This window comes from Oncorhynchus tshawytscha, linkage group LG25 (assembly GCF_018296145.1).
Source record: "Oncorhynchus tshawytscha isolate Ot180627B linkage group LG25, Otsh_v2.0, whole genome shotgun sequence".
In the NCBI taxonomy this organism is placed as follows: domain Eukaryota; kingdom Metazoa; phylum Chordata; class Actinopteri; order Salmoniformes; family Salmonidae; genus Oncorhynchus; species Oncorhynchus tshawytscha.
The window spans coordinates 8,934,849-8,962,838 of record NC_056453.1 but is presented as its reverse complement, the minus strand read 5'-3'; the positions used below and the strand labels follow the sequence as shown (position 1 = coordinate 8,962,838).

The following is a 27,990-nucleotide window of genomic DNA, read 5'->3' as shown; positions in this document are numbered from 1 at the left end:
GTGACTAGAGATCTGCTGGAAGCGACTTATGGGCCTGTTCGTCCCATTTGTCCACGATATCCTTATTCTTACTGAGTAGGAAAGAAGATATCCTCAATATACACTCCTCTCTCTTCTTTATCATTCTCTCTCTTCCTGGCCTCATGATGTGCAGAGTGTGAGGTCATGTCCCAGTCTGGAAAAGTCATTCATCTGTATGTGGAGGTGAGGTCAGCCCCAGAGCAGGATGGGAAGGGGGGCTTGGGAGGAGGAGTGGAGGGGCTTGGGACTGGGAGTGACTCAGCGTCAGCACAGGATCAGCCAGCGGGGCTTTTGTCCCAGCTAGCCTGCCAGACAAAATGCCAAACTCCTAGCAAAGCTCCAATACACCGCCTGGCCCATAACTTCACCCACACCCAGTCTCCCTCCAGACACAAAGTGAGCTTCCAGCTCCACCAAGGTAATGGCACCCAATCGCCTAGCATCTCCCAGCAACAGAGTTTACCAGCAGCACTGACCCACTCCCCAGCCTTTTCTGGGATTGGGAAGACCACCACCCCACACAAAGATCACCACCCCTCCAAAGGGCAGGGGGTGGGGGGCAATGGCAAACGGTCGGTGGTCACCTTCAGCTACATTGAGAAGGCTAACGTCAAGACAGTGGAGAGCCCACAGAACTCAGCCTGTCAGAGGAGGTGTGGGGAGGAGCTGTCGTCCCCACCTTCCCACCCCCGGAATAAACTCAGCGACCCCATCTGGTTGGGTAGTCCTGGCTCCTCATGCAGCTCCAGTCCCAAACTAGCGTTTCGTCCCCCAGGGGGTCACCAGCAGCAGCCGACAGCCTCCCCCAGCCTCCGCCACCCTGTCTTGGATCCTGTCGGTATTGCGGCCACCCAGCGTGCCCTGGAGGAGTTTGGGTTTGGTTCCCCCCTGTTCAGGAGTAAGATCATCCATGGGCTTGAGCAGAGTCCCAGGGGCTCCCGCCACAACCAGCAGGCCCGCTGCCTGTCCTGGGCCGGCGGTTCTCCTGTCCAGCACCACAGCGCCTGCAATAATCTCCACAATAATCACGCTGTGGATGCAGATAGAAACCGGGCTATTTGCGGGCCATTACCCAGGAGCTCAGCCTCTGTCCAGCTTTCGTCCCATGCTAGGCAGGCCACTCTGGGCATGTCTCCTTACTCAAGACCCAGGTCGTGCATGGGGCTCCAGGCCCAGAGCCCACACCACTGGGCAGGTCAGGACAAAGCTTTAGCAGGTAGTCCAGCCACACAGAGACAAGTGCACAAGCCCTGTAACAGTAGTTCCTCCTCTCAAGGGACCATCCTCCAACTTAAAAATAAACTAGGGAAGGGAACTGTACTGAATCAGCTAAGTTGTAGCAAACCCTCCTCCCCAGCCAACAGCCCTGAAGTGGCCCGGAGGCTAGCCGAGGAGGCTACTAAAGTATCCTCTATTTTAGCAGAGGTAAAGAGGAACTCATTGACATTGCACAATGCTTTAGACGAAGTAGAGAGACCCAACTCTGGATGTATGTCTGGAGAAGCTGACAGTTCTGTCTCAAAAGTACAACAGCAACATTTGCAGCATCAGACAGTTAAGATGAATATCCCTTTACACGGCCAACACACACCAGCGTCAAACGACATTGACTCTCACCGGGCTGGAAACTTTTTAGCATCGTCACGCACACAGGACTCAAACTCTCCAACAACAACCAATCACGGGACACAGCATGGAAGAGGGCAGGCTCAGAGCTCCATTCTATCAGACACAGTAGTGGGTGTAGGAGGGTCCCCTGCCCTGCCTTCACGCTTCATCCGTCCATCTCTTCCCCCAGCCGAGACCAGCTCCCCTCTGAAAGACCCCAGGCTGCTGAGAGCCCAGCTCAGAGTCACAGAAAGCCCCACACTGCATCGCTGCCAGCCCCCTCAGTACACTAGAGATTTCTGGTCCTTCGAGCCGGACGAGAGAGCCGACTTCTCCTGCTTTGATACAGGGGATAGTGCCGAGCTGGCCCGTAGGCTCTATATACGCCAAAGTGTGGTGGAAGCCCCTGTCAGCTGGACCTCCAGGCAGCCCTGGAGCCACCTGGTAGAGGAGGAGAGCAGAAACTCCAGTTCCAGCCCCATACACGGACCTGGACCTGGGGAGCAGCCCCTAAGCGTGGCCCAGCAGAAAAGAGCCGAGCATAGGAGGAGGGAGGTTCTGCTGCTGGGCCCTGTGGTGCTGGACTCGCCAGAGGAGGATGAGGGCCTGAATGGGGATGGGGAAGAGGTTCACGGACCAGGGCAACAGCGAGGCCTGCTGAGGGTTGAGGAGCCTCCAGAGGGGGAGCAAATCAGGGTAGCAGGATCCTCATCACGCAGCTCCAGCGGGGTGACCGGTAGCCTGGGGGAAAGGGACTGTGTGTCCCCAGAGTCCAGTCAGTCCAGTCACCAGAGCAACGAGACAGGGGCTGCCACCTCAGGGATACAGGTGAGACATTCTTCAAATAAGTTGCATTGAAATATTAATTTTAATATATTGATGTTAACTAAATATATTTTGTATTTTGTTAATTTTACCATGTGTGTGTGTGACGGTAAAAGAGTGCCACCAACCGATAGGCATGCCGGTTTAGATATAGGTGTAACTGTCCCAGCTCCCCGGTTAAAGGACAAAAATGACAGGTAGGAGACAGATGTACGGAACACACGTTTATTACCACACACCAAACAAGGAGGATAGACAACATCTGTTGTCTATGCACCCCTGTGTCCAACTAAAGAACTGTCAGGAAAAGGGGTCTGTTACCTCAACTAATAGGGCCTGTGATTGGCTGACCAGGTCAGCTGACTGCGTTCCTTGGCAACCTGGTCCCCAACACAGAGGTGTAAAGTGCCCTATGCCCCTGAACAATAGGTCGGGCTGAGGCAGAGAATGGTAGCTTCCTTGGCAGTAAAAGGCTACAAAAGGTGTCTCTCCAAATCAAATCAAATTGAATTGGTCACACATATTTAGCAGATGTTATTGTGGGTGTAGCGAAATTCTTGTGTTACTAGCTCCAACAGTGCAGTAGTATCTAACAAGAATACACACAAATCTAAAAGTAAAAGAATGGAATTAAGAAATATTAGATTTAGCAATGTCGAAGTAGCATTGACTAAAATACAGTAGAATAGAATACAGTATATACATATGAGGAATAGAAGAAGACCGAACCGAAGAATGCGGTTCATTGACTATAGCTCAGCCAATCACAGGCCCTATTAGTTGAGGTAACAGACCCCTTTTCCTGCCAGTTCTCAGCATTTAAACATTGTTTAAACATTATTAAAGTGACCAGTGTTCCATTTTTAAAGTTTCCAGTGATTCCAAGTCTTTGTATATGGGGCAGCAGCCTCTAAGGTGCAGGGTGGTGTAACCGGGTGGAAGCCGGCTAGTGATGGCTATTGAACAGTCTGATGGCCTTGAGATAGAGGCTGTTCTTCAGTCTCTTGGTCCCAGCTTTGATGCACCTGTACTGACCTCACCTTCTGGATGATAGCGTGGTGAACAGGCCGTGGCTCGGGTGGTTGATGTCTTTGATGATCTTTTTGACCTTTCTGTGACATCGGGTGGGGTAGGTGTCCTGGAGGGCAGGCAGTTTGCCCCCAGTGATGCGTTGGGCAGACCGCATCACCCTCTGAAGAGCCCTGTGGTTGCGGGCAGGGCAGTTGCCATACCAGGCGGTGATACAGCCCGACAGCATGCTCTCAATTGTGCATCTGTAAAAGTTTGTGAGGGTTTTAGGGGCCAAGCCAAATTTCTTCAGGCTCCTGAGGTTGAAGCGCTGTTGCGCCTTCTTCTGTTGTGTTTTCTTCACCACAATGTCTATGTGGGTGGACCATTTCAGATTGTCAGTGATGTGAAGGCAGAGGTACTTGAAGCTTTCCACCTTATCCACTGCAATCCCATCAATATGGATTTTAGCGTGCTCCCTCTGCTGTTTCCTGAAGTCCATGATCAACTCCTTTGTTATGTTGACGTTGAGTGAGAAGTTATTTTCCTGGCCCCACTCTCCAAGGGCCCTAAGTTCTTCCCTGTAGGGTGTCTCGTCATTGTTGGTAATCAGGCCTACTACTGTTGTGTCGTCTGCAAACTTAATGATTGAGTTGGAGACATGCATGGCCATGCAGTCATGTGTGAACAGGGAGTACAGGAGGGGGCTGAGCACACAGATGGGGCCCCTGAGTACAGGTGGGGCCCCTATGTTGAGGATCAGCAAAGTGGAGGTGTTGTTTCCTACCTTCAACACCTGGGGATGGCCCATCAGGAAGTCCAGGACCCAATTGCACAGGGCGGGGTTCAGATCCAGGGCCCCAAGCTTAATGATGAACTTGGAGGGTACTAATGGTGTTGAATGCTGAGCTATAGTCAATTAACAGTATTCTTCTATTCCTCTTGTTCAGATGGGATAGGGCAGTGTGCAGTGCGATGGTGATTGCATCGTCTGTGGATCTAATGGGGCAGTAAGCTAATTGAAATGGGTCTAGGGTGCCAGGTAAGGTAGAGGTGATATGATCCTTACCTAGCCTCTCAAAGCACTTAACGATGACAGAAGTAAGTGCTAAGAGGTGATAGTCATTTAGTTCAGTTACCTTTGCTTTCTTGGGTACATGAACAATGGTGGACATCTTGAAGCAAGTGGGGACAGCACACTGGGATAGGGAGAGATGAACATGCTTACTCACGTCGGCCACGGAGAAGGAGAGCCCACAGTCCTTGGTAGCGGGAAGCGTTGATGGCACTGTTTTATTCTCAAAGCGGGCGAAGAAGGTGTTTAGCTCGTCCAGAAGCAAGACGTGGTATCTGCGACGTGGCTGGTTTTCCCTTTGTAGTCCCTGATTGTCTGTAGACCCTGCCACATAAGTCTCATGTCTGAGCCGTTGAATTGCGTCTCCATTTTGTCTCTGTACTGACGTTTTGCCTGTTTGATTGCCTTACAGAGGGAATACAGTGGGGCAAATACAGAATACAGTCAGTCACCAATTGCGCAAGTTCTCCCACTTAAAAAGATGAGAGAGGCCTGTAATTGTCATCATAGGTACACTTCAACTATGACAGAACAAATGGAAAAAAAATCCAGAAAATCACATTGTAGGATTTTTAATGAATTTACTTGCAAATTATGGTGGAAAATAAGTATTTGGTATTTTATCACAATACTTTGTTATATACCCTTTGTTGGCAATGACAGAGGTCAAACGTTTTCTGTAAGTCTTCACAAGGTTTTCACACACTGTTGCTGGTATTTTGGCCCATTCCTCCATGCAGATCTCCTCTAGAGCAGTAATGTTTTGGGGCTGTTGCTGGGCAACACAGAATTTCAACTCCCTCCAAAGATTTTCTATGGGGTTGAGATCTGGAGACTGGCTAGGCCACTCCAGGACCTTGAAATGCTTCTTACGAAGCCACTCCTTTGTTGCCCGGGCGGTGTGTTTGGGATCATTGTCATGCTGAAAGACCCAGCCACGTATCATCTTCAATGCCCTTTGCTGATGGAAGGAGGTTTTCACTCAAAATCTCACGATACATGGCCCCATTCATTCTTTACTTTACACGGATCAGTCGTCCTGGTCCCTTTGCAGAAAAACAGCCCCAAAGCATGATGTTTCCACCCCCATGCTTCACAGTAGGTATGGTGTTCTTTGGATGCAACTCAGCATTCTTTGTCCTCCAAACACGACAAGTTGAGTTTTTACCAAAAAGTTATATTTTGGTTTCATCTGACCATATGACATTGTGTCGGCCACGGAGAAGGAGGGGGGTGTGGGGGTGTGTGCACTGTATTATCCTCAAAGCGGGCAAAGAAGGTGTTTAGTTTGTCTGGAAGTGTGACGTCGGTGTCCATGACGTGGCTGGTTTCGTTTTGTAGTCCATGACTTCCTGTAGACCCTGCTACATATGTCTCGTGTCTGAGTCGTTGCGACTCCACTTTGTCCCTGTACCGGCATTTCGCTTGTTTGATTGCCTTGCGGAGGGAATAACTACACAGTTTGTATCCGGCAATATTCCCAGTCACCTTGCCATGATTAAATGCAGTGGTTCGCGCTTTCAGTTTTTCGCAAATGCTGCCATCTATCCACGGTTTCTGGTTTCGGTAGGTTTTAATAGTCACAGTGGGTACAACATCTCCTATAGACTTCCTGATGAACTCAGTCATCGTATCCATGTATTAGTCTATGTTATTCTCAGAGGCTACCTGGAACATATCCCAGTCCTTGTGATCAAAACATTTTGAAGTATGGATTCCGATTGGTCAGACTGTCACGCCTGCTCAGGCTCCTATGCCTCAGCTGGCTCGCTAGGCTCCCACGCTTCTACCAGGCTGGCTTGTCCGGCGCCAGTGCCTCGGCTGGCACCCGTCATGCTCGACAAGGTGGGACGCTGAGTGGCGCCCCTAGAGGGGGGGTAATGTCACGCCTGCTCCTGCTCTTTCCCCCTAGTACTCGACTGCGCCTGGCTGCCCTGCATTACGCATTCCTGCCACCATCATTACGCACACTTGCCTTCCCTCGCCACGCGCATTAGGGATTTATTGGACTCACCTGGACTCAATCACCTGTTTATACCTCCCCTATATTTGTCAGTTCCCCAGCTCTGCTCCCCGCTGCTGCATTAATTGTCACACTTCTGTGTTTTACCCTGACGCTGTTCCTGTCCTGTTCCATGTCTGTTCCTTATTAAATGTTGACTCCCTGTACCTGCTTCTCTACTCCAGTGTCGGTCCTTACAGAGACAAGCGTTGACTACACCTTAGCACGGGTACTTCCATTTTGTGTTTCTGCCAATAGGAAGGGAGGAGCAAAATGGAGTCGTGATCAGATTTGCCAAAGGGAGGGTGGGGGAGGGCCTTGTAGGCATTTCGAAAAGTTGAGTAGCAGAGTTCCAATTTTATTTCAGCGCGAGTACTACAGTCAATGTGTTGGTAGAACTTCGGTAGCATTTTCCTCAAATTTGCTTTGTTAAAATCCCCAGCTACAATAAATGCTCCTCTGGATATGTGCTTTCCAGTTTGCATAAAGTCCAGTGTAGTTCTTTGAGGGCTATCATGGTATTGGCTTGATGGGGAATATACACGGCTGTGACTATAACCGAAGATAATTCTCTTGGGAGGTAATACAGTCGGCATTTGATTGCGAGGTATTCTAGGACGGGTGAACAAAATCACACTAATTACACTATGAGTAGTTAATTATGAAACATACACCCCTGCCTTTCTTCTTCCCGGAGAGTGCTTTATTCCTGTCTGCGCAATGTACTGAGAGCCCAGCTGGCTGTATGGACGGGGACAGTATATCCCAAGAGAGCCATGTTTCCATGAAACAGAGTATGTTACAATTCCTGATGTCTTTCTGGAAGGAGATCCTCGCCCTGAGCTCGTCTAATTTCTTATCCAGAGACTGAAGATTAGCAAGTAATGTACTCGGAAGCGGTGGATGGTGTGCACGCCTCCTGAGTCGGACTAGAAGTCCAATACAAATACCTCTTCTCCGCTGGCAATGTTTTGGAGCACCCTCTGGAATAAGTTTAATTGCATTGGGAGGTACGAACAACGGATCCAATTCAGGAAGTCGTATTCCTGGTCATAATGCTGGTGAGTTACTGCCACTCTGATATCCAAAAGTTCTTTCCGGCGGTATGTAATAACACAAAGTATTTTCTGGGCTAATAACGTAAGAAATAACACCCCCAAAAAACAATACTGAAAAGTTGCTTAGGAGCTAGAATAAGAGCTGCCATATTTGTCTGCGCCATGTCTCCTAGGGCTATAGAGAGGGTTAAGAAGAGGGTTTTTAACAGTGGCTTTTGTATATGTGTACATGTCTGTGTGTATGTCTCTTTGGTTGTTCCAGACGGACAGTGGTTCTGCAGTCCCAGGCCCCTCCCTCCACTCTCAGAGGATAGCTCGTGCCAAGTGGGAGTTCCTATTTGGGACCCCCGCTGAGGAGGATGCCAGCAGGGGGGAGAAAAGTGAGAGCATATTTACCACCCATACTCATTACCCATAGAGAAAGATACAGTATTAGCTATATACAGTATTTATGTCTATGACTATGTCTATGGCTCTTTAACTGTATAGAATAGACCAGTGGTATTCAAAGTCAGGTTGCAACCCCTAGTGGGTTTTCAGGGAACTGCAGTGGGGTCACCAAAATAAAATACTAATATTTAGAGTACAGATTATTGTAATGGGACAATATAGAGAAAGATAATAGAAACATTTTATTGTGTTGAGTAAATGTATTTTGTTTATTTATTATTTTAATTTCGATAAGAGTTGAAAATGCAATGAATTTATGGTTATTTGTTGATGTAAAAATCGAAATGTACCGATTTTAAGGTTGCGTCATTAGATTTGGGGAAGGGTGGGGTCGAGAGAAGTTCTTGGGAAAAAAATGTTGTCACTGGTGAAAAAGTTTGAATACCACTGGGGTAGACACTATACTGTACTATGTGAGTCAAGTGACATGAAACGTGTTAAAGCATGCTCAGAGGTCAGTCTTCAGCAACCTTACAACAGCATTAGGATTAGCATGGCAGCACAGTAATTTTCTGTTCCTTTTCATCAACTGCTTCTTCTGTTCCATCATGACAGATACCATCGAGGCCTCGACAGCTCCTCCTAGTGGCCAGTCCAGTGAATCCCCCACTCCCACGCCCCCCACCTCCCTCCCCCTCATCTCGGCTAATCATGAGGTGCAGCATGTGGAGGTGGAGCTGGTGACTCCTCACCCAGCTGTGGCGGGGGCGTCGCCCAAGATGGGCATCATCCGGATGACCCTCAAATACTCGGAGACGGACCTGGATGCCGTGCCCCTGCGCTGTTACCGCGAGACCGACATCGATGAGGTGCTTTTGGCTGAGCAGGAAGACGCCGACTCAGCATTTGGCAGTAACCGTAGCGTGAAAAGCACGTCGGGTACAGACAGCAGCCCCCTGGGTGTCTGTCCCTATGAGAGCACAAGCGCGGAGGAGGAGGTGGAAGGAGAGGAGGAGGAAGAGGAGCTGGAGGAGGAGGAGGTGGTGAGCTGGGCCTCAGTGAGGATGCAAGGGGACATTAAGAGACAGCAGCAGCAGCAGGTGATTAGTCAGCTGCTGAAGAGGTGAGATGAACATAGACACATAGGCATGTAGAAACACACACTCACAAATGCATACACACACGTGCACGCTCGCACACACACATTCCTAAAAATATACTTTAAAATATGCTTACAATCACACACACATATTCATACACAGGTATGTAATGCAGAGACACAAACACATGCTCACACATTTGAAGTTTGATTGTACTCATAGCAGTCTGTAATAAAAATCCTATCTATTTCTAGCATCTGTCCTTGTGAATAGAACAAAGGTGCTTTGAATGAAGATATTAATCAATGTGTCAGTTGGCGTCGTAGTTTTTCTCCCACAAGAACACTGCTGAAGCAGGATCTGGCAAGAGCTACAGTAGTATATGAATGTGTGTCTCTTTCCGCTACCTTATGTTGTATGTTTCCTTCTGCTACCTTATATCTTCCTAACAAACCTACTTGACAATAGACCTTTCAAACCAGTTTGATGAAATGTTTTGCTTTAGCATTCAGTTTTCTAAGGTCAAGCATTTAGAGTATACAGTGTGCCATAGTCAGTCACTACACTAATAATGCAATCTTTCAGCTGAGATCATTTCCAGGGTGACTCACTGAGAATATTAGAATGTTAGACTTCCACTGTATCATTCGTGGTCTCTCTCCTCCTTTCTGACTTTCACTCTCTACCTCTAGGCCGTTGGACAGTTTCTTTGACAACCTCCCGGCCCTCAAGTCGCCCGTCCTGTTGTCGGGGCCTCGCCTCGCAGGCACCTCCGAGGACAGCTTTAGCCGCCATTTTGAGAGCATCATGGAGTCACACCGCGCCAAGGGCACGTCCTACGGCAGCCTGGACCTGGACAGTGAGGAGCTGCTGACCTCCAGCACACAGACCGTCCTGACCTTTGACCTCCCCACGCTGACCCCAGAGATCCAGGGGGGTCAGATGATCTGTCAAAGCGCCCGGCAGATTGTCAAGCTGAGCTTCGCCCCATTGGCCCACTGCGAGAGGGGGACAAGCCTATCAGATTCCATCGTCACGGTGACGGGAGACTCGGATGCCACGCGTGCCCCCTCCAGCGAAAGGCTGAGTAGTAGCCCGGAAGACACGCCCCTGAGAGGGGGAGGGGGCGGGGCACGGATGCTGGGGAGCAGCTGGTACAGCAACCCCACATTCTCCTTCCCTAGGTCAGTGATGTCATACAGCAGCAACCCCTCCCTCTCTTTCCACAGGTCAGTGTTGTCATCATTACTATTCTGATGTAGTACTGTATGAAAGGCCAGACCTGATAGGCTACTGACATACAGTATGAGGTTATTCTTATAGATTAAATATAGCCAAGACAGAATCCCATTCCAAACATACAGTATGGTATAATGTGAGATGAAATTAAAAACAAATAACCACTATATTATAGTGTATTGTCTATGTACAATATTAGAGGAAAACGTGGTAAATACTGTGCATGTACTTTGAAAATATACTTTTTTAGTGTCGTCCCCCAACTTTGAATCAATGTCAGTTTCCAGACACCCCAGTCCCAGGCTTGTCTGCTGGGACAATCACCTGCTGCAGTGCGATTTTGAAGCAGAACTGTTAGTGAAGGTCGTTAGGAGGCTGCCTGCCTCACCTTACCACTGGTTTCCATGGCTGTGTGTGTGTGTGTGTGTGTGTGTGTGTGCGTGCGTGCGTGATGGCTGGAGCAGGTGACTGGTACTGACTGAGGCAGATGGCTCTGGCAGCACAGCTCTTATCTTCAACCATCCGCTCCTTAAACATCTCAACTACTGAACATATCAAAGTGATTAAGCTAGCTGTACTATTACTGTCAATAACAGCATAGCTGGAACGCACTCTTTACCAATCAGATTGCGTGGCAATATCTATCCGTTATATAAGTATAAATTATTATGTATTATCATATATTAGAATATATGCAAATGCTAAAATATTGTAATTTTATATAGAAATATTCAATATACACTTCTGCTTGTTCATTTAACATTTTCAATCATTCATCAACACCATGATAACAGAATTATGCTAGGGGTTTGGAACCCAGCACCATCTGGTAGGTTTTGTGGTTACTGTAGAGAGGAACTGAGGTGCTGATGAGGGAGAGAGGAGAGCCTTGTTGTTTGAGTGTCTGTATTTGTGTTTGACAGCACTGAGACACAGTCACCTTGTGGTACAGACCACTAGATGGTGATAAAGGACCATGTTGTAGGTTGTGGTTAAAACGGTCTGAACGTACACACATACATGTATTGTATTTTACCCCCTTTTTCTCTCCAATTTCAATCTTGTCTCATCACTGCAACTCCCCAACGGGTTCGGCTGGCAAAGGTCGAGTCATGCGTCCCCCTGAAACATGACCCGCCAAACAGCACTTCTTAAACACCTGCCCACTTAACCCAGAAGCCAGCCGCACCAATGTGTCAGAGTAAACACCGTTCAACTGACAACCGGGGTCAGCCTGCAGGCGCCCAGCCCTCCACAAGGAGTCGCTAGTGAGATGAGCCAAGTAAAGCCCCCGGCCAAACCCTCCCCTAACCTGGACGTCGCTGGGCCAATTGTGCGCCACCCTATAGGACTCCCGATTATGTCCGGTTGTGATACAGCCCGGAATCACTGTGATGCAGTGCCTTAGACCGCTGCGCCACTTGGGAGGCCCCAACATACAGGTTTTTTATAGCTGAACGTGTGGACCACTTATGGTGTCTACTGTAAGTGATCTTTTTTGGAGAAAATAGTATTATATTTGCATTCTTCAGTTAACATGGCAGAATTATGTTTATTGTTCAAGATCGACATTTTAGTCATTTAGCAGACGCTCTTATCAAGAATGATTTACAGTAGTGAGGGCATACATTTTCATACTGGTACCCCATGGAAATTGAACCCACAACCCTGGCATTGCAAACACCATGCTCTACCACCTGAACCACACAAGGTAGTAGTGACTGGTCAAGTTAGTGGGTGTGTGTGTCTGTGCGTGCCGGGTGCGTGCGCTCATGTGCATGCATGCGTGTGCGTTAGTGTGGTACTCGGGTCACCCACACCCGGCAGAAATTGCTAATAACCCATCGCAACCGCCCGACGATACAGTGAGTGTACAAAACATTAGGAACACCTTGCTAATATTTAGTTGCACCCTCTCTTGCCCTCATAGCAGCCTCAATTCATCGGGGCATGGACTACAAGGTATCAAAAGCAATACACAGGGATGCTGGCCCTAGTTGACTCCAATGCTTTCTACAGTTCTGTCAAGTTGTCTATATGTCTTTGGTTGGTGGACCATTCTTGACACTCACAAGAAACTGTTGAGAGTGAACACCCAGCAGCATTGCAGTTCTTGACACACTCAAACCGGTGTGCCTGGCACTTACCACCATACCCCATTCAAAGGCACTTAAATCTTTTGTCTTGCCCATTCACCCTCTGAATCCTTCTTTAACCTATCTCCATCCCCTTCATGTTCCCCTGAGTGAAAACGTTTGTGAACCCCTAGTCTATATCATGGAAAGAGCAGGTGTTCCTAATGTTTACACTCATGTACTGTATGTGCTAAAGTGAAGATCTGAGGCCTGCACCCTAATCTGCAAATATAGAAAATACACTGTTGGCTACAGTCAGAGATGATGGAACGATTTAGATATGTTTCTGCTTATAATTTGACATTTTGGTAGGCATTTGTTAGTCAACTTGTCTATAATTAGATACAGTACAAGCAGCTTCCCTTCTGTCATTATATGTTGCCTTAGAAGACTAAATAAACCCTTGCTCTTCAGAAAAATGTCATAAATCGATAGAATGAATCTAGAATCTAGATGACATCTGTAAATTTTTCTCTGTCATCTCCGCTTCTTTCAGGGGTCAAATATGTTTAGAGATTCAACCTGGTCTCAGAGATTTTCATATGATTCTGTATGTAAAGCCGAGACACTCCATTTAGTATGATATGTTATGTTTCGTATGGTATGTATTAATTTGTGGATGTCCATTACCCATTTTGAAGGATATATTACAACTCTGCAAAACATGCAATATGTTCCAAATTTGTTAAATGTACAATATGTTCCGAATTTCCAAAACGTATCATATGTTATCAATTCTAGCTAGGTGGCTAACATTAGCTAGGCTAAGGGTTAGGGTTAAGTTTAGAAGTTAGGGTAAAGGATTAAGGTTAGGGTTAGCTAAAAGGGTTAAAAAGGGTTTCTACAATAACACTACTAAAGGACAGAATGGAGGTATAAATTGTAGAATTTCAACCATGAGATCTTTTTCAATAATAATAGACACGATTTTGTGTATTTTACTCACAAAATATAATTTTAGTCAGTTTTCCACCATTGGTGACTCACATTAGGCAATTTCAATCATAAAATGACAACAAGACTGAAAGGAAATGCCATTTGGAGAATTTCAACATTGGATATCTTTTTCAACCTCGGAGATCTTTTTCAATATTTGAGGAAATCAATTTGACTTATTTTAATAGCATAACATAATTTCCAAAAGTTTTCAACCGCTGGTTGTTAACATGATGGAATATGACTTGAGGCAATTTCTACCATAAAACTACTAAAGGACAGAATGGAGGTATAAATTGGAGAACTTCAACCTTGAGATCTTTTTCAATTGTAGTAGACACGATTTGTGTATTTTACCCACAAAATATCCTTTTAGTCAGTTTTCCATCGTTGGTGATTAACATTAGGCAATTCTTTTCATAAAACAACAAGTCTGAAAGGAAATGCCATTTGGAGAATTTCAACATTGGATATCTTTTTCAATATTTAAGGACATCAATTTGATGAATAAAAAATAAAAAAATTAAAATAAAGACTCCCCCTTTTTCGTGGTATCCAATTGTTAGTAGTTACTGTCTTGTCTCATCGCTACAACTCCCGTACGGGCTCGGGAGAGACGAAGGTCGAGAGCCATGCATCCTCCGAAACACAACCCAACCAAGCCACACTGCTTCTTAACACACTCGCATCCAACCCGGAAGCCAGCCGCACCAATGTGTCGGAGGAAACACCGTACACCTAGCGACCTGGACAGCGTGCACTGTGCCCAGCCCGCCACAGGAGTCGCTAGTGCGCAATGAGACAAGGATATCCCTACCGGCCAAACCCTCCCTAACCCGGACGACGCTAGGTCAAATTGTGCGTTGCCCCATGGACCTCCCGGTCACGGCCGGCTGCGACAGACCCTGGGCTCGAACCCAGAGTCTCTGGTGGCACAGCTAGCACTGCGATGTGCCTTAGACCACTGCACCACGGGTGACAAATTTGACAAATTTTAACAGCAAAACATAATTTCCAAAAGTTTCAACCACTTGCTATGATTATATAATATGACTTTTGAGTCAATTTCTACCATAAAACTAATAAAGGACCGAATGGAGGTATAAATTGGAGAATTTCAACCATGAGAGATCTTTTTCAATTATAGTTGACATGATTTTCTGTATCTTAATACAAAATATAATATAATTTTAGTCCGTTTTCCACCATTGATGGTTAACATTAGGCAATTTCTTTCATAAAATAAGAAGTCTGAAAGGTAATGTCTTTAGCAGAATTTCAACCTTGGAGTTCTTTTCAATATGACATCAATTTGATGAATCTTAACAGCAAAACATGATTTCCAAAAGATTTCAACCATTTTTTGTTAACATTATATAATATGACTTTTGAGAATATTTCTACCATAAAACTACTTAAGGACAGAATGGCGGTATAATTTGAGGATTTTGACCATGAGAGATCTTTTTCAATAATAGAAGACACGATTTTGTGTATTTTACTCACAATATATCCTTTTCGTCAGTTTTCCACCATTGGTGATTAACATTAGGCAATTTCTTTCATAAAGTAACAAGTCTGAAAGGAAATGCCATTTGGAGAATTTCAACATTGGATATCTTTTTCAATATTTAAGGACATCAATTTGACAAATTATAACAGCAAAACATAATTTCCAAAAGTTTTCAACCGCTGGTTGTTAACATGATGTAACATGACCTTTTAGGCAATTTCTACCATAAAATCTTGAAGGTTAGGGTTAGCTAGCTTGCTAAGAATACTGAATAAAAATATAAAGTGTAAAGTGTTGGTGTTGGTAAAGTCAATCTCACCAGAGAAATCGAAACAGCATGCCTCTGTCTCAGTATGTGTAGTCCATGCTCTCTGGAACAAAAGAGTTGTTGCCGCAGTAGCATTTGATTGATTGATGCCACCAATCAACATTGAGCTGAGCTCAACTGTGGGCTGTCCTGGCGCAGAAAAACACCACCCCAAGGGAGGCCGGTTTGGATTTGGCTTCACACCATCAAATCACATCCTGAGCAAAATGTCATCATTGTCAGAAAAACGTGTCCGTTTCTGGTCTGCTTGTGTTCATGTCCAGCAGTAGCTAGCTTGCTCAATTTGTCCGTTCCTAAGCCATGGATGGAGATGGGGATTTGGACGTGTGGTTTTGACTTAATTCTCTGTACAGGTTATGATAGCGATGATCTAACTATAAACTAATATATTGTGCCACTGCCCCGAGGCGATTGAAGTTCAATATGTAGCCTAGATGTATCCTGGTAGGCTCACGATAGCTAGCTAGCTAACTTAACTGGTTTATTGTTGCCCATGCGAGGAAGATAGTCTTTTAAGTGTTTTAGCTAGGTAGCCTATGAAAACAAAAACTTAAAGGGTACACAGCCATAGACTGTTTTACCAACATGAAAGAGAAGAGGTCAAGATTGGCGTTTAATTAGGATTGGCGTTTAATTTTGAGTTCCCCAAAATAATTTTTACTTGTGCGTGCACATAAGCACGCATGCACACACACATAAATTAGTACCATGGACAGCCACATGATATGAAGCAACATTGATTGGACTAAATCGTTTTTGGTATCTTTAAGTTTGTTTTCACTGTATTAAACTAAGCATGTGCCTTGTTGATTTAATGATGTTTAAATGTTTAAGTTGAAATGGTGCTGGAATAGCGGAGGCAGTGCTCCCGTTGTCTTTGTGCCGATTGCTGTAACTCCATGCTTCTCAATCAGTAGTTGTCGAAAACATTAACTTGCTTGACCATGCTGCAGGTCCCATAACTGTTTGTTACATGCAATATTTGCTTTGTGGACTTCACCGGACAGATGTTGGTCTCCTGTTTTATGATCAAATCAAATTGTATTTGTCACATGCGCCGAATACAACAGGTTCACCTTACAGTGAAATGCTTACTTACAAGCCCTTAACCAACAATGCAGTTTTAAGAAAAATACCTAAAAAAAGAAGAAATAAAAGTAACAAATAATTAAGAGCAACAGTAAAATAACAATAGCGAGGCTATATACAGGGGGTACGGGTACAGAGTCAGTGTGCGGGGCACCGGTTATTCGAGGTAATATATATATATATATATATATATATATATATATATGTGTAGATGTAGATAAGAGTTATTAAAGTGACTTATGCAAAGATAACAGAGAGTAGCAGCAGCGTAAAAAGAGGGGGGGTAAAAGCTGTTTAGAAGCCTCTTGGACCTAGACTTGGCGCTCCGGTATTGCTTGCCGTGCAGTAGTAGAGAGAACAGTTTTTGACTAGGGTGGCTGGAGTCTTTGACAATTTTTAGGGCCTTCCTCCGACACCTCCTGGTAAAGAGGTCCTGGATGGCAGGAAGATTGGCCCCAGTGGTGTACCCTCTTGTAGTGCCTTGCGGTCGGAGGCCTAGCAGTTGCCGTACCAGGCAGTGATGCAACCAGTCTGGATGCTCTCGATGGTTCAGCTTTAGAACCTTTTGAGGATCTGAGGACCCATGCCAAATCTTTTCAGTCTCCTAAGGGGGAATAGGTTTTGTCGCGCTATCTTCACGACTGTCTTGGTGAGCTTGGACCACGTTAGTTTGTTGGTGATGTGGAACCAAGGAAGCTCTCAACTACACTACAGCCCTGTCATGAGAATGGAGGCATGCTCCGTACTCCTTTCCTGTAGTCCACAATCATCTTCTTGATCACATTAAGGAAGATGTTGGTGTCCTGGCACCACACGGCCAGGTCTCTGACCTCCTCCCTATATGCTGTCTCGTCGTTGTTGGTGAGTGAACAGGGAGGACAGGAGGGGACTGGGCCCCCGTGTTGAGGATCAGTGTGGCGGATGTGTTGTTACCTACACTTACCACCTGGGGACGGCGCGTCAGAAAGTCCTGAGACGTCATGGCTTCAGTTCATTTCAGGAGAAGGTTGACAATGGTAGTGGAGTGAAGTAGTCATTACCTCTTAATCATGGAACATCAGGGGACATAGCTGTAAATACAAATAGCAGATACATTCCATTACAGCTGCGCCATCGTAGCTTTGGATGAGTTTCTCTATGAAGTTGAACTCAGACATCTCAAAATTCATAGACTGCGCTTCTCGCCAACTTGACACATCAAAGTAGCTCAAGAAACATTCCTGAATGAAGCCCTGATAATCCACATACCTAACGATAACGGACAACTGCAAGCAGACTGGTGGTACCATAGGTCCCAGAGCAGCCCCCTAGGGCCTGGAGGTTTTCCTTATATGTTAACCTAACAAGGAAAACTCTGAGCCCTATAAGGTATGACCGTGATTATTCAGTTGTAAAAAGGTTTTATATGGGCTATGACGGGACCAGTTTTTCCTAATCAAGTCTCAAGGTTTTAAAAGAAATCCTGAAAAAAAGTGTCACTGCGAGGGGGGGGGGATGAACACATTCAAACTGCATCTACCTTATATTTGTTCATATAAATTATATTTAGACTAGATTCGGAGGGGGATTTCCTCTACCCAGACAACTGACAGACAATAGAACTCACAGGGCTGAGCTTGCTTTATGCATGTTTGCATCATGCAGGCCTTATGCAATTGTAGGCATTATTCTTTTAAATGACACATCTGCCATCACTATTATATTGATTGATTCATTCCAGGTAATAATTTTCTCCTGACAAACAAATGGACTACAAATACATAGCGTTACCAATTAGTTACCCTGACCAGATGGACAGGGCGCATAGTGTTTAGGTACCTCCTAAGAAGCGGTAGGTTCAGGAGCAGGAGAGCAAGGAAGTCCCAGTAGCACAATCATTTATTGAAAGTCCCAACACAACAACAACAGGTGGGGAAACACACCCACCGAAGTCGCCACACACAGGGAAATAACGTAACACACGGAGGAGAAACCTCTACTCCTAATTACAGTCCAAACGGTACCGTGAGAAGAAAAGAAAAAAACGTGGCGCAAACAGCAAATAATCCCGCACAAAGAGGCAGGCAACGGAGGTTAATAAACCCACCCCGAAATGAACTAAAAGGACACAAGTGTAAAACAAACCAAAAAAACAGACAGACACAAACGAAAAGGAAAAATGGATCGGTAGCAGCTAGTAGGCCAGCGATGACGACCGCGAGCACTGCCGAACAGGGAGTGGAGAACTAATAAGAGCAGCTGCATACAGCCTGTGTCACGACTTCCACCTCCTTCGGTGGAAGTCGTGACACATAGGCTGTATGCAGCTGCTCTTATTGGTAGCCTACAGTTGATCAGACTGAAAAATAGTATTGTTTTCATCCCATACAGCATGTCAGATTTCTAATGTTTAGGTGTCAACTGGGCTGCTGCAACATTTATGTCATGAGTTTTTGCTTATGTCTGTCCGGGGTGATTATGTGTTATCTTTGAAAGTGCAAAGCCTACTTGAGCCCACGCGAAAAAATGTGCTGCATCAACCTCTCTCTTTAATCTAACATTTAATGGATGAGGCGATGGAAGGTATCAAATAATTCAGCATTGTTTTCGGCATCCCAGAAATGATGTTCAGCATGTAAAGTATCATAACATGCAATTACAGGTGGCTTGATAATGGGCTCCCTGTATACATTTGATACCAATTGGTATTGAACGCCCTCACCTTTTCATCGTTCTTCATTAAACTGATCTCAGGCAGAGGTAGACCCTCACTTTTAATTCACTCCTTTTCTGTGTACCCCAGTGAATGATAGGGGTTCTTTAAAAAAAATGTCCACCACATTTTTGGTAGTGTTGGCCATTCTGGCAGAGAAAACTGCACACTCGCGCTGGTAGCTAGAACCCCCATAATGCTCTGTGGCACAATCCCAATACAACATACTAGGTTCATCCTACATCTATGATTGGATGGACAACATGTCAGCTCATACTGCAAAAGCTTTGATTGATTCCTGACATTTAATCCCAGTAAGAATTCCCTGTTTTAGGCCAGTTAGGATCACCACTTTATTTTAAGAATGTGAAATGTCAGAATAATAGTAGGGAGAATGATTTATTGCAGCTTTTATTTCTTTCATTACACTCCCAGTGGGTCAGAGGTTTACATACACTCAATTAGTATTTGGTAGCATTGCCTTTAAATTGTTTAACTTGGGTCAAACGTTTTGGGTAGCCTTCCACAAGCTTCCCACAATAAATTGGGTGAATTTTGGCCCATTCCTCCTGACAGAGCTGGTGTAACTGAGTCATGTTTGTGGGCCTCCTTGCTCGCACACGCTTTTTTAGTTATGCCCACAAGTTTTCCATAGGATTGAGGTCAGGGCTTTGTGATGGCCACTCCAATACCTTGACTTTGTTATCCTTAAGCCATTTTGCCACAACTTTGGAAGTATGCTTGGGGTCATTGTTCATTTGGAAGACCCATTTGCGACCAAGCTTTAACTTCCTGACTGATGTCTTGAGATGTTGCTTCAATATATCCACTTAATTTTCCTTCCTCGTGATGTGAAGTGCACCAGTCCCTCCTGCAGCAAAGCACCACCTGCCACCCCGTGCTTCACGGTTGGGATGGTGTTCTTCGGCTTGCAAGCCTCCCCCTTTTTCCTCCAAACATAACGATGGTCATTATTGCCAAACAGTTTTATTTTTGTTTCATCAGACCAGAGGACATTTCTCCAAAAAAGTACGATCTTTGTCCCCATGTGCTGTTGCAAACTGTAGTCTGGCTTTTTTATGACGGTTTTGGAGCAGTGGCTTCTTAATTGCTGAGCGGCTTTTCAGGTTATGTTGATATAGGACTCGTTTTACTGTGGATGTAGATACTTTTGTACCAGTTTCCTCCAGCATCTTCACAAGGTCCTTTGCTGTTGTTCTGGGGTTGGTTTGCACTTTTCGCACAAAAGTACATTCATCTCTAGGAGAAAGAACGCGTCTCCTTCCTGAGCGGTATGATGGTTGTGTGGTCCCATGGTGTTTATACTTGCGCACTATTGTTTGTACAGATGAACGTGGTACCTTCAGGCATTTGGAAATTGCTCCCAAGGATGAACCAGACTTGTGGAGGCCTACAATTCTTTTCTGAGGTCTTGACTGATTTCTTTTGATTTTCCCACAATGTCAAGCAAAGAGGCACTGAGTTTGAAGATAGGCCTTGAAATACATCCACAGGTACACCTCCAATTGACTCAAATGATGTCAATTAGCCTATCAGATGCTTCTAAAGCCATTACATAATGTTATGTAATTTTCCAAGCTGTTTAAGGGCACAGTCAACTTAGTGTATGTAAACCTCTGACCCACTGGAATTGTGATACAGTGAAATAACCTGTCTGTAAACAATTGTTGGAAAAAGGACTTGTGTCATGGACAAAGTAGATGTCCTAACTGACTTATCAAAACTATAGTTTGTTAACAAGAAATTTGTGGGGTGGTTGAAAAACAAGTTATTGTTATTATTATTGACTCCAACCAAGTGTATGTAAACTTCTGACTTCAACTGTATGTACTGTCACTGTGGGGACGACATCATTGATGCACTTATTGATGAAGCCAGTGACTGATGTGGTGTACTCCTCAATGCCATCGGAAGAATTGTGGAACATAGTACAGTCTTTGCTAGCAAAACAGTCCTGTAGGTAACATCTACTTTCTTATTGACTGAGTCACTGGTGCGTCCTGCTTTAATTTTTGCTTGTAAGCAGGAATCAGGAGGATAGAATTTTGTGATGAAACAAACGTATGTGTAGTTGAATTTATTCTGGCACTGTGTGACTGTTGTCTTTTTGCTGTCGCTGCCTTATTGTATTTCACGGTGGCAAATGAACGAATGTGAGTATAGAGCAAACAACGCAATTATCACAACATAGGTTGTAATATGGCTTTTTATTGGCTTGGCTTCCCCAGTGACGTTACCCACACACCGTTACTGCCTATTCTATGTGTCTGGTAAATATTTACATTGTGCTGGTATTGCAAATATTGCAGAGGGCTTGTCCACTCCATAATGTGATAAGAGTTGGAATTTCACCCTTTGCCACCCCCCCCCACCCCTCACAACTCCCAAGTGGCGAAGTGGTCTAAGGCACTGCATCTCAGTGCAAGTTGCGCCACTGCAGTCCCTGGTTGAAGTCCAGGCTGCATCACATCCGGCCGTGATTGGGAGTCCCATAGGGCGGGGCACAATTGGCCCAGTGTCGCCCGGGTTTGGCCGGGGTAGGCCGTCATTCTAAATAAGAATTTGTTCTTCACTGACTTGCCTAGTTAAATAAAGGCTAAACAAAGGTAGAAATCTCCCTTTTGAGATGTTTTATGCCATTAAACAGATGCCCATTGTGTAGAACTGCTCATGTAGACAGACGAGGGGGTCCAATTATGTGGCAATGGCCCCTTGAAGCGGAGGCTGACACTAGTGGGAATTCTAGTGGGAATTCTCTTATGGCCTCTGAGCAGCATTGTGATAGCTGAACAATTAGTCCTAACTACTGTAATGTGTTATGGTGTTTGTCACCTGCGGAGTTCAAATCAAATCAAATCAAATTGTATTTGTCACATACACATGGTTAGCAGATGTTAATGCGAGTGTAGTGAAATGCTTGTGCTTCTGGTTCCGACAATGCAGTAATAACCAACAAGTAATCTAACTAACAATTCCAAAACTACTGTCTTATACACACAAGTGTAAGGGGATAAGAATATGTACATAAAGATATGTGAATGAGTGATGGTACAGAGCGGCATAGGCAAGAAACAGTAGATGGTATCGAGTACAGTATATACATATGCGATGAGTGTGTAAACAAAGTGGCATAGTTAAAGTGGCTAGTGATACATGTATTACATAAAGATGCAGTAGATGATATAGAGTACAGTATATACGTATACATATGAGATGAATAATGTAGGGTATGTAAACATTATATTAGGTAGCATTGTTTAAAGTGGCTATCATTTCCCATCAATTCCCATTATTAAAGTGGCTGGAGTTGAGTCAGTGTGTTGGCAGCAGCCACTCAATATTAGTGGTGGCTGTTTAACAGTCTGATGGCCTTGAGATAGAAGCTGTTTTTCAGTCTCTCGGTCCCAGCTTTGATGCACCTGTACTGACCTTGCCTTCTGGATGATAGCGGGGTGAACAGGCAGTGGCTCGGGTGGTTGTTGTCCTTGATGATCTTTATGGCCTTCCTGTAACATCGGGTGGTGTAGGTGTCCTGGAGGGCAGGTAGTTTGCGCTGCTGCGCCTTCTTCACGATGCTGTCTGTGTGGGTGGATCAATTCAGTTTGTCTGTGATGTGTATGCCGAGGAACTTAAAACTTGCTACCCTCTCCACTACTGTTCCATCGATGTGGATAGGGGGGTGTTCCCTCAGGAAACAGCAGAAGTCCACAATCATCTCCTTAGTTTTGTTGACGTTGAGTGTGAGGTTATTTTCCTGACACCACACTCTGAGGGCCCTCACGTCCTCCCTGTAGGCCGTCTCGTTGTTGTTGGTAATCAAGCCTACCACTGTTGTGTCGTCCGCAAACTTGATGATTGAGTTGGAGGCTTGCGTGGCCACGCAGTCGTGGGTGAACAGGAAGTACAGGAGAGGGCTCAGAACGCACCCTTGTGGGGCCCCAGTGTTGAGGATCAGCGGGGTGGAGATGTTGTTGCCTACCCTCACCACCTGGGGGCGGCCCGTCAGGAAGTCCAGTACCCAAGGATACTGCACAGGGAGGGGTCGAGACCCAGGGTTTCGAGCTTGATGACGAGCTTGGAGGGTATTATGGTGTTAAATGCCGAGCTGTAGTCGATGAACAGCATTCTCACATAGGTATTCCTCTTGTCCAGATGGGTTAGGGCAGTGTGCAGTGTGGTTGAGATTGCATCGTCTGTGGACCTATTTGGGCGGTAAGCAAATTGGAGTGGGTCTAGGGTGTCAGGTAGGGTGGAGGTGATATGGGCCTTGACTAGTCTCTCAAAGCACTTCATGATGACGGAAGTGAGTGCTACGGGGCGGTAGTCGTTTAGCTCAGTTACCTTAGCTTTCTTAGGAACAGGAACAATGGTGGCCCTCTTGAAGCATGTGGGAACAGCAGACTGGGATAGGGATTGATTGAATATGTCAGTAAACACACCAGCCAGCTGGTCTGCGCATGCTCTGAGGGCGCGGCTGGGGATGCCGTCTGGGCCTGCAGCCTTGTGAGGGTTAACACGTTTAAATGTTTTACTCACCTCGGCTGCAGTGAAGTTGAAGCAGCATGTTTTGGTTGCAGGCCGTGTCAGTGGCACTGTATTGTCCTCAAAGCGGGCAAAAAAGTTATTTAGTCTGCCTGGGAGCAAGACATCCTGGTCCGTGACGGGGCTGGTTTTCTTTTTGTAATCCGTGATTGACTGTAGACCCTGCCACATACCTCTTGTGTCTGAGCCGTTGAATTGAGATTCTACTTTGTCTCTATACTGACGCTTAGCTTGTTTGATTGCCTTGCGGAGGGAATAGCTACACTGTTTGTATTCGGTCATGTTTCCGGTCACCTTGCACTGATTAAAAGCAGTGGTTTGCGCTTTCAGTTTCACGCGAATGCTGCCATCAATCCACGGTTTCTGGTTTGGGAATGTTTTATTCGTTGCTATGGGAACGACATCTTCAACGCACGTTCTAATGAACTCGCACACCGAATCAGCGTATTCGTCAATGTTGTTGTCTGATGCAATACGAAACATATCCCAGTACACGTGATGGAAGCAGTCTTGGAGCGTGGAATCAGATTGGTCGGACCAGCGTTGAACAGACCTCAGCGTGGGAGCTTCTTGTTTTTAGTTTCTGTCTGTAGGCAGGGATCAACAAAATGGAGTCGTGGTCAGCTTTTCCGAAAGGAGGGCGGGGCAGGGCCTTATATGCGTCGCGGAAGTTAGAATAGCAGTGATCCAAGGTTTTGCCAGCCCTGGTTGCGCAATCGATATGCCGATACAATTTAGGGAGTCTTGTTTTCAGATTAGCCTTGTTAAAATCCCCAGCTACAATGAATGCAGCCTCAGGATGTATGGATTCCAGTTTGCAAAGAGTCAAATAAAGTTCGTTCAGAGCCATCGATGTGTCTGCTTGGGGGGGAATATATACGGCTGTGATTATAATCGAAGAGAATTCCCTTGGTAGATAATGCGGTCGACATTTGATTGTGAGGAATTCTAAATCAGGTGAACAGAAGGACTTGAGTTCCTGTATATGCTTTTGTGACCACACCACGTCTCGTTAGCCATAAGGCATACGCCCCGCCCCTCTTCTTACCAGAAAGATGTTTGTTTCTGTCGGCGCGATGCGTGGAGAAACCAGCTGGCTGCACCGACTCCGATAGCGTCTCTCCTGTGAGCCATGTTTCCGTGAAGCAAAGAACGTTACAGTCTCTGATGTCCCTCTGGAATGCTACCCTTGCTCGGATTTCATCAACCTTGTTGTCAAGAGACTGGACATTGGCGAGAAGTATACTGGGGAATGGTGCACGATGTGCCCGTCTCCGGAGTCTGACCGCTACGCTGCATACAGTAAACCGGCACTTCAACAATGGCTGGTGCTCACAATAGGCCTCTCTAATCCATGTATGTATTCCATGTGTGTTTATCAACCAGGATTCACACCCAGCACTAACACACCTGATGGAAATACTGTCAAAGGATTAATGATAAGTTTAATAGTTGGATCAGGTGTGTGAGTACGGAGCTGGAACAAAAATGTTTCACCCTGTCGGTCTCCGGGGCTGAGGAATATAACCTAATTCCTTTCCCTGGATACTAAATCATTGTTGTGGAAAGAGAGAACAATAATATTTGTTGTGATTTGTTAATAATATCATCATATTCATATTATAGCACCATAGCCACAGGAAGTAGTTTGGGGGTGGCGATGCTGACATTTGTTTTGGTCTGTGCTCCAGATGGCTATATTGGTCTGCTAATACAGGACTAGTAAAGGCCCAGTGCACTACTTAAAAAATATATATGAATATTTTTTAATTCCAATTTTTCAGAGGGTGCTGCAGCATCCTCATCATCCCTACTTCCCGCGGCTATTTATAGCACACACCTATATAGTTTATCAATGGAAGTTTTCCCTGGCACTATTTTTCTTTGTTTTACTTTGTGTGATTATATCTCTATTACGAGTCAAGGTGGACAGAATGTATACCTCATCCAAAGGATGTACCTATTGACTATGAGTATTTGGGATGAGGGAGAGTGGGATGTTGGGAGAGAGAGGGAGGAAGAGATTTTGAGTGAAAGGCAGTCCAAGTTCCGTGCCATGCTTAGATCCCAAGGTCTGCAGGGGACGTTGCAAAAGTTTACACAGCGTGAGAGGGGGGTGATAAAGAGAGAGAGCGGGCGGAGTGAAGAGGGGAAACAGAAACAAACAGAAAGAGAAAAAGAAAGACGATAAGTTTTGTTCAGCAGTGCCTCTTTATCTTGTCTTATCTTAGGAAAGGAGAGAGGGGAAAAAACAAAAATGAATGAAACAACCCAGACTTACTAATCACCTTTGTACAACTGTGGGTCTTTGCGAAAACTAATGGGAGTGACTTGCTAGATGACACTTAGGGCTTCTGGGGCTATAGATTCCAGGTGATGCACTGTACTAGCACTAGCTATCACATTGAGGTTGAGGGAAGGTGGTGATGCAATCAAGCCGGGGGGCCTGGGCAGGGACAAGGGGGGATCAGGGAGGTTGGTAGGGTGACTAATTTGAGACACTCAAACAGGGAGGGGAAAAGGTACGACAGTGAAGAACCGCTCTGTGTTCTGTTGCCGTGGCTCACTCGAAGACGATATGTACCTTTGTACTCGCCACTCAAACTCACAGTCGAGGTGATAGCCCTGTACCGGCCTGCAGCTCCAACTGTGTGACTGACTGATTTTCAACTTTTCTTAGAATGCTTTGTGCTTTACAGTTACTGTAGCTGCTGTCCAGAAAGCACACCATAGTACACCAAAATATTTAGTAGCTGATGTGCTTCTTTTGCCTGGCTCCAAATAATACAGGGGTGTCTGGTCATTGATCAGTAACGTTGCCATTCATTCAGCTAATAAAATGGCCTGTTTGCTCTGTGGAGGTAAGTGTGACTCAGGGATGATTAGAAAGTCTGGATGTGCTGTGCTTGTGTTATTTTCCTGGTAGTCTGGGTAAAGTATGTGAGTGTGTGTTTCAGTGGCATGGTCCTCTATATCATTTTAAAACCATTTATTACTAACAGATAGAACTCACGGGTCTTAATTCCGTTATCTTCCATTTTTTAAAGTTCCATCCTTGTTCCAAGGTGACATAAAATGCTTCAATTATTATCACAGTATATTTCAGATATAGTATGGCCTGCACTCCTGAACCTTCTAATACTTTCAAGGGAGCTTAATAAGTGGGAGAAAGAGACAGGGAGTTACAAGCAAATATCGATTTGAAGAAAGAGGTTGTATAATGTATTAATATACTGTATTATCATTGTGTCATACCAAAAGTAAACATTGCCCTACAATAGTGAAGGTTCTAGTTATTTTCTTTTTCAATAGACCTGACTAGACAGGATTTCTGTAAGCATTTACAGTGCTGCTGAGAAGAAATTAACCACATCCTCATTCATAAACCCATCCCCTCACTCTCTCTCTTCCTCCCACTCCCTCTCTCTCTCTCTCTCTCCCTGTCCTCTTGTTCTCTACCCCCTCCCTCTTTATCCCCCTCCATCTCTTTCTTTCTCTCTCTCTCTCTCTCTACTCATCTCTCCTTCTCTTTCCCCCTACTCCTTGTAACCCCCTACTCTTTTTCTGTCCCTCTCTCCCCCTTCAGGGAAAAGGCTCGTCTGGCGACAGACTCAGAGCTGGACCAGGACCTCAGTGAGCTGCTGGGCCTGGGGAGCAGCGACACCCTCACCAATGGTAACCGTGCCAACGGGGAGGCCGCTAAGCGCCTGGCCAAACGCCTCTTCACCCTGGACGGCTTCAGGAAGTCCGACGTGGCCCGCCACCTCAGCAAAAAGTGAGCACCTGGCAACTAGCCTTTGTGTGTTATCAATCACTCTCTTTACTATGCGCTGCTATACATTGTCAATGTATATAGCATATACTGCTATGATAAGCCTGGTTTGGAACTTATCTTAAACCTCTGTCTTCTTCCGCGGCCCTAAGTTTTCGTCTCCAAGGCTCAAACCGACTGCGCTGTGTGACTGGGAAAGCTGGTATCTGATTAACATGGTTTTTTTTCTCTCTCTCTCTCACTCACTCACTCACTCACTCACTCACTCACTCACTCACTCACTCACTCACTCACTCACCCCAGCAATGACTTCAGTTGTATGGTTGCAGAAGAGTATCTACACTTCTTTAACTTCAAGGGTCTTGCTGTGGACCAAGCTCTGAGGTGAGGGGTTCAGACTGACTGACTTGATCAATGTGAAAAACAAACACGTTTTCCATAAATTGGTTCTTGATGACTGGATTTCTAGACATTACAAACATTGTTTTGGATACGTTGCCTTAAAAGGGATACTGGGCTTCATTTTGTGTGCCATTGATCCAGTCACTGTAGTTAGTATATGGTTACTGCTCTCTGGTGGCAAGTTGAGTGATTGCAGCTTAATAGGCCAATAGTGTTTATAGCACATAAATAACA

The 27,990-nt window shown here is 45.4% G+C and overlaps 2 protein-coding genes across 3 annotated transcripts in view; both read left to right on the top strand.

Moving 5' to 3' along the window:
- Window positions 1-27,648, top strand: LOC112224748. Of its 2 annotated transcripts, none has more exons than XM_042305917.1 (5): window positions 1-2,457; window positions 7,860-7,977; window positions 8,603-9,110; window positions 9,780-10,271; window positions 27,169-27,648. In XM_042305917.1, exons 1-5 carry the CDS (start codon window positions 166-168, stop codon window positions 27,359-27,361), a joined length of 3,603 nt encoding a protein of 1,200 aa, XP_042161851.1. In that variant the 5' UTR covers window positions 1-165; the 3' UTR covers window positions 27,362-27,648. The 2 variants fall into 2 exon arrangements, with proteins under 2 accessions (XP_042161851.1, XP_024244197.1); XM_024388429.2 differs by having other exon boundaries at window positions 9,780-10,316.
- LOC112224127 (PH and SEC7 domain-containing protein 1-like) overlaps window positions 27,640-27,990 on the top strand; it is a 54,481-nt gene continuing 54,130 nt past the window's right edge. The window contains exon 1 of the mRNA XM_024387448.2: window positions 27,640-27,738. Coding sequence (XP_024243216.1) covers window positions 27,674-27,738 — 65 coding nt within the window. The 5' untranslated portion in view covers window positions 27,640-27,673. The remainder of the gene's footprint in view (window positions 27,739-27,990) is intronic.